This window comes from Microtus oregoni, unplaced genomic scaffold, assembly GCF_018167655.1.
Source record: "Microtus oregoni isolate MIOR12 unplaced genomic scaffold, Mior012 000025F_ref0000491, whole genome shotgun sequence".
NCBI classification, from domain to species: domain Eukaryota; kingdom Metazoa; phylum Chordata; class Mammalia; order Rodentia; family Cricetidae; genus Microtus; species Microtus oregoni.
The window spans coordinates 9,786,094-9,800,793 of record NW_024543084.1 but is presented as its reverse complement, the minus strand read 5'-3'; the positions used below and the strand labels follow the sequence as shown (position 1 = coordinate 9,800,793).

General features: G+C 53.5%; 2 protein-coding genes across 3 annotated transcripts in view; both read left to right on the top strand.

Moving 5' to 3' along the window:
* The window catches only part of Qsox2 (quiescin sulfhydryl oxidase 2), a 30,478-nt gene extending 25,758 nt beyond the window's left edge, over positions 1-4,720 (top strand). Inside the window, exons 11-12 of the mRNA XM_041674848.1 lie at positions 443-631; positions 2,228-4,720. Coding sequence (XP_041530782.1) covers positions 443-631; positions 2,228-2,760 — 722 coding nt within the window. The 3' untranslated portion in view covers positions 2,761-4,720. The remainder of the gene's footprint in view (positions 1-442; positions 632-2,227) is intronic.
* A 1,020-nt stretch (positions 4,721-5,740) lies between these two features.
* Positions 5,741-12,831, top strand: Lhx3 (LIM homeobox 3). 2 transcript variants are annotated; one of them, XM_041675223.1, is made up of 6 exons: positions 5,741-5,828; positions 9,796-9,967; positions 10,702-10,904; positions 11,385-11,536; positions 11,643-11,811; positions 12,332-12,831. In XM_041675223.1, the coding sequence occupies exons 1-6, from the start codon at positions 5,741-5,743 to the stop codon at positions 12,751-12,753; spliced, it is 1,206 nt and encodes a 401-aa protein (XP_041531157.1). In that variant the 3' UTR covers positions 12,754-12,831. The 2 variants fall into 2 exon arrangements, with proteins under 2 accessions (XP_041531157.1, XP_041531156.1); XM_041675222.1 differs by lacking the exon at positions 5,741-5,828 and adding an exon at positions 7,534-7,627.
* The last annotated feature ends 1,869 nt before the right edge of the window (positions 12,832-14,700 follow it).

Here is a 14,700-nt window from a genome sequence, read left to right as displayed (position 1 = left end):
ACAAAGCAGGAAAGTGCTGACAGCTGTCAGCTTGGCAGATCCTAAGGGAAACATACTCTTTGGAGTTAGGCTGCTCTTTGGTCATGAGGTCAAGGGCAGAGACAACCAGAGGCATGGCAGAGGAATGTTAGAATATCCCTGTTAAGGCTTATGGGGATTGAGACGTCTGGATTATTGGGGTTTGTTTCTCTCGATATTGGCACCCATACTAGCGTTGTATGCCCAGTGTGATTTCTACTCTCCTCATGCAGTGGGAGCAGACTTCACACTCCCAGTTGCCCTTTGGTATCGGGGAACCCATGCCATGGGTCCTCTGTGGGGACACTTGGAGCCACTCCATGCTCCTGGATGCTACCTGAGTCTTCCTGTTTGAGCCATGTGACAGGTCCGGGGTTTGGTAATCTGTAGGCTTGCATCACTGATGGCCTTCTTCCTTCTTCAGGTTTTGAAGATGACCCCCAGGCTGTGTTGCAGACCATAAGGAGATACATTCACACGTTCTTTGGGTGTAAAGAATGTGGTGAGCATTTTGAGGAAATGGCTAAGGAGTCCATGAATTCTGTGAAAACCCCAGACCAAGCTGTCCTCTGGCTTTGGAGAAAGCACAACATGGTGAACAGCCGCCTGGCAGGTACGAGGCCTGCCACTTCCTTGCTGTTCCGACACTAGCCAGCACATACCTTGAGCCTGGATTTGGAGGGTCCAGCCCCCTTCAAGGCTGCCAGGGTGCCTGATCAGCGTATTTGGGTACAGTGATATTGGTTCCCTCTCACCACGGCTTGTTCTGGGCGTCTCAGGCCACTGTTCTTTCAACCCTATCTCCCCCTCTCTTTTACCCCTCCCCAACTTTACCACCAGTAATTCTGAACTCTGGGGTGGGGGTGGGGGGAGCTATAGAAATTTTACTAAACATTTTTAGTGTCTTTAAAATATGTTTCCAGGGGTTGGAGATTTAGTTCAACTTGTAAAATTCTTGCTATACAAGCATGAGGATCTTAGTCAATGTCTTAAAAAATCTGCGCCAGGTGGTGCATATCTTTAATCCCAGAATTTGGGAGGCAGAGACAGGAGGATCTCTGTGAGTTCAAGGCTAACCTGGTCTACAGAGGGAGTTCCAGGACAACCAGGGCTCCACAGAGAAACCCTGTCTCACAAAACTAAAACCTGGGCGCAGCAGCACATCTCTAATTCTGGAGCTAGGGAGGAGACAGCCCTGGATCTTGTTGGCCAGTCTAGCCCAATCAAATCTGCAAACTTCAGGTTCAGTGAAAGACCCTGTGTCAGAACCTAAGATCCTCAGGGAGTAATTGAGGAAGACCTACCAGAATGTGTACACACTGACACACACAGTCATGTCTATGTGCACACAAGTCTCAAGTTGTTAAGCAAACCTCACAAAGTGATTTTGTTTTAAGAAAACTAAATAGAGGGCACTTGTAGTCTGTCAGAGTTAAGTAATTCCTTCTATTCCAAAATCAGTGGCAGATTAAAATTAGACTTAAGAGTAATTCTACTGAGAAATGAATTTAATAGAGATGAACGGAAAATGTCGCTAAACTCTTGGTTTTTGTTTAATCCGCTGTATTATAAAACATATTACAACTAAAGCACTAAAGAAAATTGGTTTTTCTTGGCACCAGAAGCAGACGGTGCCTTTCGTGTGGCGGATTTGCTTTGTCTCAAGGCGCTGCTGCGTGGCCCTTGTAAAGGGATTTCTCCCTAAGCCCTCCCAGCTCCCCCCCCCGCCCCTCCACCAGCTGGGCCTGCCCAGTCCAGGGCCCTGCTGTCATTTGTCCCCAACCCCAAGTGCCCACATCATGAGGCCACAGTGGAAAGGGACTGTGTAGCCTGATGTGATGTTGCTCATAAGATTCCTCACCTGCTCCTCGGTCTCACCACCAGCCTGGGGTTTGGGCTCCAGGACAGCCAGGGCTGTTATACAGAGAAACCCTGTCTTGAAAATACCAAAGGGGTTGGGGAGGAAGACACACAAGGTAGAACTTAATGGACCCATGAAAGAGGGAGGGTCTAGGCGAGTTACAACAGAATGCAGGGTCCCTCCTTTGTGTGCAGATGTGGTCACTTGCCAGAGAGAAGAGGCATGCATTGGGTACCCAGGAGCAGGGGAAGGAGGGAAACAGGAACACAGCTAGTGGTGGATGGGGTGAGGCCTAGCATCCTATGGCTGAAAAGTTTTTCTGTGGTTCTCTCCTTGCCTCCCACCTAGGCCATCTGAGCGAGGATCCCAAGTTCCCAAAGGTTCCATGGCCTACTCCAGACCTCTGCCCAGCCTGTCATGAGGAAATTAAAGGTCTGGACAGCTGGAATGAGGACCAGGTGCTTGTGTTCCTGAAGCAGCACTACAGCAGGGGCAACCTGGTGGATACCTACTCTGTGGACCAGGGCAGGCCTGGTGACAGGGAGCAGGAAGAGGGTGAAGGTCTTAACCCCTCAGGGAAGCCCTGGGGACGTCAGGATGCTGAGAGTCTCCGTCCACCCCACATGCTGGGCCCCAGAATTGACCTTTCCAAGAGCCTGCACCACAGGCTGGATCTAAAACTCCAGAGCCCCCAGGGGCTCCAGGCACTTGAAGAAGCCAAGGCAGCTGTGCCCTTCCTTGGGGTTGGCTTCTCCAGCTTGGACATGAGCCTCTGTGTGGTGCTCTATGTGGCCTCCTCCTTGTTCCTGATGATTATGTATTTCTTCTTCCGAGTGAGGTCCAAGCGATGGAAAGTTCGGCTCTACCACCCAGTTGTGTAGAGCACCTGGGACAGCCATGGACACAGAAGAAGCCTTTGAAATCACCCGTGTACCTGCAGCTTTAATGTTGGGATCAGGGATTTTGGAAATGTGCCCAGCATGGTGCCTGGAGGAGCATGTTTTGTTTTGTTTCGTTTCGTTTTGACTGGAACATTTTGCCTTGCTGGTACCTTGTCCTCACCTTCCCAGCCTCCATATCAGCCTTGTGTGTATTTGCCCTTGTAGGCCAGAAGGAGGCAGGTCCAGCACATAGCCATCCACGTTGCTGCTCTCATGAGGCCTCGTGTCTACAGTGGCCAGTAATGAACAGCCAAAGCACAGAGGCCTCCAGACTTCACACACCCTGCCACAGATGTGAGCTGTGTAGCTGTTCCTTCATAAGCCTCAGGTGCTCTGAGGTTGAGCGGGGAGGTCTGGTCACCTTGTGGGATTCATGTCCTAGAGGCCACTGAGTTGTTTTGTAGCTTCTCTGTTTCTTACGAAATAAGGTTGGGAGTGAGACACTTAGAAGCTCAGAAAGGGAACGGTGGTGACAGTAGATAGGAGGGCCATCTCGATCAGGCTGTAGTATAATTCTGGTCCTACATGGTGGGGTTCTACCCAAAGCACAGTGGTGAGCATTGGTCTGTTGGGAGAGTTTTCATCTCTGGGAAGCCTCTAGAGCCCCTGTCATGTCTCATGTACACTGCAGAAGGCACTGGTGGGGGCACAGGATGTTGGGCACATGCAATGGCCCCTGCATACAAAGCTTCCTGGCCTTTAGGGTGACTTTAAAACAAACCAATTAAAATTAAACTATTTAAATATATTATTTGTAAAATCCCAAAACACTGAAATTGAAAGGTAAACTTGTGCCTAAAGACTTTTTTAAAAACATAGACTAAGACTACATTTATGGAGACATTCCTGCTGAGACCTGTCATGGCTCAGGAGTTTCTTTTTATTTGGATAAAGCAAGCTAGCTCTGTGTGTGCGTGTGTGTGTTTGATGAATGTGTGTACCTCTGTGAACCCACAAGGGTGTGACTTGGTTAGTTAAATATACATTCCACTTTGCATATTCAATATTTTATATTTGCGTCCTTCCCAATGACAGCTGATCACGTGGGTATCATTTAAGACCCTGTATTATCAATGTTCCTGCTGCCACTTAAAAAAAATGGACAGCTGTCTCCTTGGTCTGTTGTTACCCTCCTTCCATCACATGGGAGAATCATGCCTGTTGGGGCAGGCGTAGCCTAGGTCCAGCCACTTGAACTTCTTGCTTCACTTCCCTGTGGCAGGAGGTTTCTTTGAAACCTGGAATCCTGTGCTTTTAAAAAAAAAAAAAACAAAACAAATGAAAAAGAAAAAAAAAATGAGTTTGTCCGTATTGGTAGCTGTGTGTCTAGGTTGTTGGGACACCATTGGTCTGTCAGCTTTAAAACCAGGCCTGTGTAAGCACAGCTCCAAAGAGAAATACTTTGAGGCCATGTCAAACTGCATCTGGGGACATTGTTGAGGGTGACTTCTGTAACTGTGACCCCAGGGCTGCCACAGTACCACACAAGGCCTGACATGCTGATGTTTGAAGAAGCCCACACTGGGCAGAGCCTACTTTCAGCTGCTCTTGTAGAGTCCCAGGTCATCCCTTCTGGGGGACAAACTTGCCACATACATCCCTGTTTGGACTGTCCATTCTGCAGTGAGAAGGTTTGCATTTCTCCTCCAGGACCCTGCTCAGCCCTGGGATCTACCTTTAGACCAGGTGTACGGTCTGAAGTATTAAGAGATGGATATAGTAGTTCAGTAATTTAAATGTTTATTTATTTTTATTGCAAAGATTTTGATTAAAAAGCCAGTTGGCATGAAAATGTCAATGAAATTTCTTACCTGTAAAGAAAGGGTACATTTTGTATTTAAGTAAACTCTACTGTGCACATTTTAAGAATAAAGAAATCTGACATTTAATAAAGCTGTTACCAATTTGTTGTTTTTTTTTTTAAATTTGAGAAGCTTTATGTTAAGCTGAATTCAGGGAGTGCTCTAAGCCCTTTGCTCCCTTCTAGTTTGCAGTCCCAACTCTGAAATTCTAGAATTTCTTGTGTAAAAAAGCTAGAGGCTTTGGGGCAGACAGCTCAGAGGCCAAGAAGAAATGAAGAGTGAGAATGTACTGTGGCTGAGAGCTGCGGATCCTGTATCCTTGTTAACAAAGTACAGAGATCAGGGCAAGTGCACCCTCATGCTGATTCTGAACCCAAGAGTTGCTCCTAGCTGCCAGAGCCTAGGGGGACCAACCAACCCAGGAGCTGCTGAGGCTCTCACCAAGTTTCCCTTCTGCTCTTTGTCCCTGCTCTGTCATCCTGGGGCAGCTTGTGGATAGAAGATTGCCCTGCAGGAATCTGGGAGCTTCTGTGAGGAGCCTTGCAGTAGCAGGTGGGTTTGCACACATGACCGTTTTCTAGAGGTGGGAATTGGAGAGGAGGGTCTAAAATCTGCCTGCAGAGTACTGGATACAGGTGGTTGAGTATGGAAAGTTCAAAAGGCCACCAGCAGCAGTTGGAGGCCTCTGACCTGTGCCTGTAGCAGACAGCCTTTGGACCTAGAGTCTACTCCATCAGAGGACAAAGCTCCAGGCTAACAGCCCTGAGGCTCCCAAACCCGTATACTGCAAACTCTGCGCCTCCAGCCAAGGCATAGAGCAGAGCAAGTTGGAGCCGCTAAGCTACTTTGTGGCAGGTAAAAGGAGGTCCTGGAAAAGGGTTACCACATATCATAGACTGGTCAAACCCAGCCCTGGAGTGACGCCAGCTTGACTCCGCCTGCCCAGACCTGAAAGGGGCTAAGGGCGGGGACAGAGGAGGGGCGGGGCAGGCTAGAGAGGGGGCCCAGCACGCTAATGCCTCCTTCAGCACCGCGGACAGCGCTCGTCCAGTGCGTGGGTCAAGGCCCGACAGAAATCCAGCCCTCACCCTGCACCAACCTCTGGATTAGTGACTGCCATGCTGCTAGAAGCGGAACTCGATTGTGACCGAGAGCAGCCTGGTGCCCCCGGAGCTGCTGCCCTCTGTACCTTCAGCAGGGCTCGAGGTAAGAGTCATTGCAACCTAGAGGCCTCCATGCGAGGCGGGAAGGAGAGAAAAGACAGAGTTCAGAAGAGCGGCTAGGAGGGAGTAGCATAGGAGTGACTGCAGAGAAAGAAAGTACAAGGTGATAACCGGCAGGGGGTACAGGGAGGCCACAGGGTCAAGAGTGACCCAGGAATATCTGGGGCTGGTCTGAAGTGGTGTCAAGAGGGGCAGAATAAAGAACATCAAGGACCCTAGAGATCAAATGTCTCTCAGCTTCCAGAACTGCTCTGGCTTACAGCAGGGGTCCCCAGGCCAAGTCTCCCGCCTGAACTCTGATCCCCAAGGGCCATTTCATTGCCATGGACGTTAGAAAATAATGGAGGCATTGTTGGAGGCAAGCCAGATGCCCAGCAGTGTGGGGCCGCCCCTTCTCTAGTCTAGCCACACAGGCCCCCGCCCCGCAGCCTCTGTAGCAGCTGACACTCAATGGCTTACATCCCAGCTCACCCAGCGCCCATTTTACTCCAAGCTGGTGGTCTCTGACCTCCTTGGAATAAAAAGTACGGAGCAACAGGAAGGGATGAATGCAGGCACGGGGCTCTTGCCGTGGCAGCAGGTGTGCTGCCGGGAGCAGGTGGGAAATCCTGGGTTCTTGCACTCATCCTTCCCACCCCAGGCTCTTAGAGTTCACAGCCTAAGGGACAGAGACAGAGCAGGGCAAGCAGAGGAACCTGCTGGAGGGTGGCAGGAACGTGCTGATTCCTCAAACACTTTCTGGGTGTCCCTGACAGTCGTCAGGGTCCTACTACCTACTGGGTTCTACTTATGGCTGGTGACTGCACAGCCCCGTCTCCTGATTAGGTCCTGTGAGTCCTCAGTGAGGGTACATGCAAGGATAGGATGGGGTCTGGTGGGCTCACCTGTTCTGATGGGGCAAGATGTGGAAATCCAGCAGCAGGGATTGTTCTAAGCAGTGAGGCTAGATTCCAGGGTTTCCACACCTCAGCTCTCTTCCGACCTAGAGCCTTGGCTCTGTGTTCCCACAGGGAACACCAGGCCTGAGGTCCTAAAATTCGTTCCTTCTCCCTGCACTAGCTCCTGTTGGCAGTTCCAGAGGTGGGGTCCGGAAGTGTCAGAGGTGGAGAGGGGGCGTCAAGTCGGGCTCCTGGCAGCTCTACTGTGGCTTCTTTGTAGCCTTATTCCCTCGGCGGTTATCAGGTTGCCCTTCGGCTGACCAGGTGTGGTCCCCAACGCTTTCCAGCTCGGGCTGAGAGACTAAACATGAGCAATAGGAGAATGCGTTTTCCCCCTGACCCTTCTCTCAGGACCTCAGCCCTCCTGGAGCCTTAGTGAACTTGCTTCGGGGCAGGGACGAGCATCTGTGGAAAGCAGCCTTGACTGGGTTACAACGCTGTGTCCATCCTCGGGAAGTGCAAGCCCTTCGGCTTCTGGGCACCTCGGGTTCCGGGCTCAAAGGCGCACAGAGCCTGCAGCGGCCTCGGGAGCGTCTCTGCGACCCCGGCCCGGCCCCGCCCCGCGGCCCCGCCCCCCGCCGCTCCGCCCTCCGCGGGCCCGTGGCTTGGCGCCCCGAGGCCTCCCGTGGGCACAGCGCCCAGCAGCGACACGAGTCGCTCCGACGCCAGCTCGGAGTCTCTGCAGCGGTGGCCTCGCCGGACTCAAGAGAAGTTCAGGGTCGGAAAGCAGCAGCACCCAGCCCCGGCCCCATGGAGGCTCGAGGGGAGCTGGACCCGGCCCGGGAATCGGCGAGCGGTGACCTTCTGCTGGCGTTGCTGGCGCGGAGGGCTGACCTGCGCCGAGGTGGGTGCTCGACGGAGCGGCTGCACCGACAGGCTCAGATGTCCTCGGTTTTTTTTTTTCCTGGCCTGTGCGCGTAGGCCGGAAGAAGCCAGGGCATTCGGGCAAGGGTTCTGGCCCAGCTAGGCAAAGGCTCCTCAACCTCCAAAGTGTGTGGGGCCCCCTGGTACAGTGTTGTCCTGGCATTTGGTCCTCGGGCTCGGGAGCCTTGATGACTCAGAAACTGTTTAGGAGAACCCAGCTCTGAGCTGGCTGAGGCCCTTGAGCTGGAGAGAGCACATGAAGCAGTTTCCAGAAGCCCAGGAATAAAGGAGCAAGAGTGTCTCCAAGGGAATTGCGTTCACCCAGTCCCTCCCCACTTTTCAGAGGGATCAGGGCCAGGTCATGCTAAACCGCACATCTCCCCTGATTTGGGTCTTGGTGGCTTCACCCGCAGCTTACCAAATTAGGCTGGTGGCCAAGACCTGTTTACAGGGGAGAGTGGGACTTGTCCGGGTCTCTAGTTTTTTGGTGGTACCAAATCTCTTCGCAGGACTTTGGTTCTGGGGAATAGGAGCGCTTCCCGGGTTTTCGGGTTAATGGGATAAAGGATGGGGAAAGGGGCAGTTAGACTGGCAGAAGGTCGGAGCAGGCGGGAAAAGGATTCTATCCCGTCTGGGGGTCGGATATGACCTACTTGCTTCTTTATTTATTTTCCGATGGTTTATGGGAGGGGTTGACCGCAGGGGCTGAGAGGAAGAGGTGGGAGGGGAGGAAGAGAAAGGGAGGGGAGCTTGGTAAGCAAGGCTCCCGAGCCCTGGGAGGCTTGCTAGAGCACTGGTGGCTCCGGAGGCTCCACAGGGCCCTCCAACTCTGTGCAGGAAATTGTGCGGAGGCTGGAGTCACCATGCAACGTAAGCAAGCGGAGGTCCAGGGTGGCTTCTCTGGGGGGCTTGACCGTGGGCGATGGCTTTTGTAGGAAGCGGGCCCCGTGGGCTTCTTGGCTAAGGCGCTGTCCGTCCCTGGGTGCTGAATAGTCAGTGCCTGTCCCGCCAGCCCCACTCTTTTCTGAGTATCCTTGCTGCCCTATGATGGTTCTCGTGGTGGTGATTCTGACATACTATAAACGATCTCCATGTCCACTCTTGGATATGTGGTTTTGTTTAATGCGGGACAGCATCCGTCGTAGGCTCATGGCCAGTGCTGGAGGGCGGTAGGACACTTTTCCTCCTTTTCTAAGCCCTCCCACAAGCTGGAGGCCAGTCTGAAGCTAGCTGTCTGTAGCCAGAGAGGTAAGGACACTGGCGTGGTGGGTGTGACATGGACCTATGAGTGAGTCCTAGGTCCTGCACATGGTTCTCCCTTCTAGAAACCATTCCTAAATTATCAGGGACTCTTCATCCCATGAAAATGAAGAAGCCCCCCCCCCCCCGCGCAGGGTTTCCCTGGCTCCTGAAAAGCAGCTTTGGATTTCTCCAATCCGATTCTCCTGAGGCCGGAAGTCTGGTGGGGGTCGGGGATCAGAACTGAGGAGAACTTAGGTGTTGGAGGAACTGATGGTGTAGAGAGTGAAGCCACCTTATGCATGTCAACTCACGCCTGAGCAGAAGAACAGCAAATCTACTCATAAAAAAATGTAGCCAGTCACTCCTAAACACTTGCAGCCACTCAGGGTGATGCCAGTGTTCGTTTATTCCTCAGAGGCTGCAGGCAGGGGCCTGGGCTGGACAGCCTCACTTGCTGGAACTCTGTGGAGTGAGGCCAAGGCTCTTCATTGAGAAAGTCACAAAGACAATAAAGTCCCGCGGGTGGCCTTTTGCCCTTGCTAGTAAGAATGTTTCCTATTTTCTGTCCCAGATTTCCAGATCACGCAAGGGGCAGGATTTTTCATTTGAGATGGACATGCCCTGTCTGGTCCTGGGGACACCTTGAGGAATGGTCATTCGGCTTTAGGGGACAGCTTGGTCAGTTCTCCTGTGGTAGACACATTTCTAAGCCTATTTCCATTTTCTTTGACAGCAGCGAGGCCTAGGGGTGCCGCAGGATACAGTATCCTACCGTTGCCCTAGATAGCCTGTAGGGGAAGGTGTGCAGCCCTTGAAGTCTGCAGCTCTGCCAGCTGGTTCTAGCCAGTAAAGGGGCCATCACCCATCTTTGTGATCCCATGACCTGGGTTATTTTTGTACCCACAGAGATCCCGATGTGTGCCGGCTGTGATCAGCACATCTTGGACCGCTTCATCCTTAAGGCTCTGGACCGACATTGGCACAGCAAGTGTCTCAAGTGCAGTGACTGCCACATACCTCTAGCTGAGCGCTGCTTCAGCCGCGGGGAAAGCGTCTACTGCAAAGATGACTTCTTCAAGTAAGCTGCCTGCTGAATTGCTTTGCAGCATGGGAGGGGGGGAAAAGGAGGCTGGGAGCAAGTTTCACGATAACTAGGTCCCTGCACAGGTAGGGCACCCTGCGGTCTGGCTCAGCTCAGGATGGGGCTCCCCGTGATATTTTTAAAAAATCGTTTTTATTTTATTGTATGTGTAACAGGCCACATGTACGTATTATGTATTACGTGCATGCCTGGTGCCCTCAGAAGATTGAGGAAGGCACCAGATCTCCTGCACCTGGAATTAGAGATGGTTGTGAGCTGCTGTGTAGGTGCTGGGATCTGAACTCGGGTCCCCTGGAAAGGCAGCCAGTGCTCTTAACCCAGCCCAGCCGAACCTCCAACCCCAGCATTACTTTTTAGGGTAATTTGTTTTGCAAATCTTGAAAAGCAGTTGTTGAGTTTAAAAAAAAAAACAGAATAATCCAAATACAACTGTAGAATTGTGTGAGACATACTCCCTCTTAAAATGTGGTTTTGTTCTTTAAATATCCGGGGAGTGGGAAGTTCTGGCTTCTTGGAGACGAGGGTACTGACCCAGGTAAGGTCTCTAAACAGACCTTTCCCAAGAGCAGGGAAGCAGGCTAGGCTACCCAGGGTGCTGTGGCTCCGCAGAAGATGCAGGAGTCTTCCTGGCCGTCCGCGGCTTTGCGACCCGCTCCGGACGAAGGAGCTGCTGTACTGCTCCACTGAGCCGCACCCTGTGCATCCCGCAGGCGCTTCGGGACCAAGTGCGCCGCATGCCAGCTGGGCATCCCGCCCACGCAGGTGGTGCGCCGCGCCCAGGACTTCGTGTACCACCTGCATTGCTTTGCCTGCGTGGTTTGCAAACGACAGCTGGCCACGGGGGACGAGTTCTACCTCATGGAAGACAGCCGGCTGGTGTGCAAGGCGGACTACGAAACAGCCAAGCAGCGAGGTCAGTGGGCGGGGATGGCCCTCAAGGCAGACGAGGGAAACTCTCAGTCCCCAAGGCTAAACGGGAATTGGTTTGCAGGCTGGGAGGTGGAGCGACCTGAAGCCCCAGGCACTAAGCAGGAGGCTCCCTGAGCCCAAGTAGCAAAAGCATCGGCGGGAACAGGAGGTTGCCCGCTTTGGGAGAATTAGCAGCCTTGACCGTGAAAAATTAGCAGTTTTGACCACGAAGGCCTAACTCACACAAACTCTTAGAATAAGGGGGCAAGGACCTTGTCTGGCAGCGATGCGCGCCACGGCGGGTTCTTAATACAGAACCCATCTGCCTGCGCTCCGCCTTCGGCGAAGCGCTTGGGGCCACTGGCAGCCTTTGCCTGGGAGCCAGGTAACCATGGGCATCCGGAGAGCGACGCGGGGATCTTGGGGTGAGGCTGGTGCAGCAGACCGGAGAGGGTTGGCCGGCCTCACCGTCTGTCCCGCGCAGAAGCCGAGGCCACAGCCAAGCGACCGCGCACGACCATCACCGCCAAGCAGCTGGAGACACTGAAGAGCGCCTACAACACTTCGCCCAAGCCGGCGCGCCACGTGCGGGAGCAGCTCTCCTCCGAGACCGGCCTGGACATGCGCGTGGTGCAGGTCAGCGCTCGGCCGCGTCCCTCACTCCCCTCCCGGGCCCGCAGGAGAGAAGAGCCACGTGCGCTCCAAGGGCGCTGGGCGGCCACTCACCATCCCTACCCCCCAGGTGTGGTTCCAGAACCGCCGAGCCAAGGAAAAGAGACTGAAGAAAGACGCGGGCCGGCAGCGCTGGGGACAGTATTTCCGCAATATGAAGCGCTCCCGCGGCAGCTCTAAGTCCGACAAGGACAGCATCCAGGAGGGACAGGACAGCGACGCCGAGGTCTCCTTCACTGGTAAGCCCTCCGCGTTAACTAGCTGTGAACTGGGACTCTCACCCCACCCCACCCCACCCCTCGGCTGCCTTCCTGGGGAGGATCTAAGCTGTTCTTGAAGCCACGGACTGCAAGTTTGGAGGGCAGAAACTTCCACCCTCGTCTGTGGAACCCAACCTTATTTCTTACACCAAGAACACTGTTCCTATCCCTTAATATCCCCTTCTGTTTGGGGCTGTATTGTGACCTCGGGTTACTAACACAGGCCCTGGGGCCCTAAATTTCCTCCCTGGGTTCTGGCTGGAAAAGCAAGCCTCTGATTGAGATCAAAGCCTCCCTTGGAGGGTGCAACCGAAAGCGCTCCTGGTAGGGGGTGGAGGAGGAGCCAAAGGCTGTTCGGAGTTTCTACAGAGTTGGAGAGACTTTCTGACCGCTACCTTCTTTACTTAGGACAGTCTCCCTTACTTAATCCGGGTAGCACACTGCAGGAACCTCAGACCAAGGGCTGAGCTTCTCACCTGAGCTCTCTTTTCTATTGCAGATGAGCCGTCCATGGCTGACATGGGGCCTGCCAATGGCCTGTACAGCAGCCTCGGAGAGCCCACCCCTACCCTAGGCCGGCCTGTAGGAGGAGGCCTCGGCAGCTTTGCACTGGAACACGGAGGCTTGCCAGGTCCAGAGCAGTACAGAGAGCTGCGCCCAGGAAGCCCCTATGGCATCCCCCCATCTCCTGCAGCCCCCCAGAATCTTTCCGGTCCCCAGCCTCTCCTCTCTAGCCTGGTATACCCAGACACCAACTTGGGCCTTGTCCCTTCAGGGCCCCCAGGTGGGCCCCCACCCATGAGGGTTCTGGCTGGAAATGGACCCAGCTCTGATCTGTCCACGGAGAGCAGCGGTGGTTACCCCGACTTCCCTGCTAGCCCTGCCTCCTGGTTGGATGAGGTAGATCACGCTCAGTTCTGACCGAGGCCCCCAGTTCCCCTGGCTCTAACCCAGGGGTCTTGGTGCTGGCTCTGGGTGGGCAGCTAGCCCTACCCCATCTTGTCCATTCCAGGGACCTCTGCGGGAAGGACAGAGTTCCCAAGTGGGAGATTAGGGACTGCCCTACTGCCAGGCTCCCTGGCTCCTCCCTGGGCCTGAGGGGTTCCATAGCCCTTCCTTGGCCACAAGGTTGGCCTGCCTGGTGGCTGCCCACAGGCCAGTGACTCTTGACCACATTTTGTAAGCATTTCTCTTCCTTTATGAACCAGTTAACCGGGCCCTTGCTACTGTTTCCGACAAGGTGAGAGACCCAAGCCCTGGCCCTAAAGTCCTGGCAGAAAACAATGGTGACAACTTGTTTCATTGCTTTGATGAAACTTGGTTGGGGACCATGCTTGTGTCTTCCCCTGCCACTGACAAAACCTGGGAGCAGACCTCGGCTTACAGCTCTCCCTCCCTGGAGTCTCCAGATCTTTCTGCTCTGGAATGCATTGAGGAAGAGGAGCTTTCTGAAGTCCCTTCTCTAGGGTGGAGTCTTTAAATGTGAGAGCAGTTCCCTCTTCTCCTAAGGCACAGCCTCTCTCTGGAGCAGAACGGAGTCGCACGCCAATGACAGATATTGCCAAACAGACTGTGACCCTGTGCAGCGGGATGGGGTGGGATGACTCTGCCAGCCCAGACTGGGAGGTCTTCCGGACTGGAGGAGGCTGGGCTGGGGGTCCTGGGAGTCCAGTCTGTCTCAGACACAAAGTTTGGCCGTGTGTAAGTCAAAATCGTTCCTGAAAACCAACCAGGACCTTGGTCACCTGTTGGTTCTGTAAATGTCCCGTGACTTATTTATTCTCTGGTGATCGCTCTTTCCAAGACTTCAATAAATTTGTCAGTTTCAGTGCTGGAAGGCCTGTGTTTCTGGTGAGCCTGGAGGGTACAGCCCAGGGCGTTGCAGCAGTAGAGGACAGGACGGGCCTCCGACACCTGAAGTGTGGCCGTGCTGGAGGGGCGGAGGAGGGGCTGTTAGGACTAGCTGAGACTGGCCCTCGCTAGGAATTTGGCCTCCGTTCTCCCTGAGTTTTGACTCCCGGGAAATAAGCAAGGGATTGTCTGTCCATTGTGGTGGGATTGGTGGGGAGCCCTAGGGTCTCTACCATATCTGGCCAGGATGGGATGTCCAAGGAGCCTTATCAGGGAATTGGATTTCGATCCTAACTGCCCTGCTAATGTCCTGTGTAGCAGAGAGCCAGGGACTTGACTTTTGGGAACCCTAAACAGAGATAACAAAGGGTTTTGTTTGTTTGTTTGTTTAGTTTTTCAAGACAAGGTTTCTCTGTAGCTTTGGAGCCTGTCTTGGAACTAGGTCTTGTAGACCAGGCTGGCCTCAAACTCAGAGATCCGCGTGCCTCTGCCTCTTGAGATTAAAGGCATGCACCGCCACCGCCACCACCTGACTGACAAAACTCTTGAAAGAAATATTTCAAGTAAGGATCAAGGCCGGTGTTCCAGCCTGTCAGGTTATGTTCCTCAGAGGCTAGTGGCGGGGTCGGCATTAGGAACACACACTCCAGATGAGGTGGACTGAAGTCTGGACAGCGTCCTCGATTCTCAGAGGAGGAGAAAGCCAGGTTGGTTGCTGTTATGAGGGCTGAGCAAGTAGCTGTCGTCGGTACAGAAAATTATTGGTGTGTGTGGTCAGGGGGAGCTGCTTGAAACTGGAGACCTGAGCTCCCTAGCTAGGCTCCCTCACTCCTGAGCCTTGGGTCTCTTGAAGAGGCATCAGCTGAAACTGACAAGACCCTGTCTGTGTCTCCAGCACCCATACTTCTCACTAAGGAGACAGCCCTGAAAGGGAGGGACGGAGAGACAGGCATGGGGAGTGACTTGATAAATGGGTCAAAGGGGATGAGAAGAATCTTAAAGGGTTAGCCTCTGGCA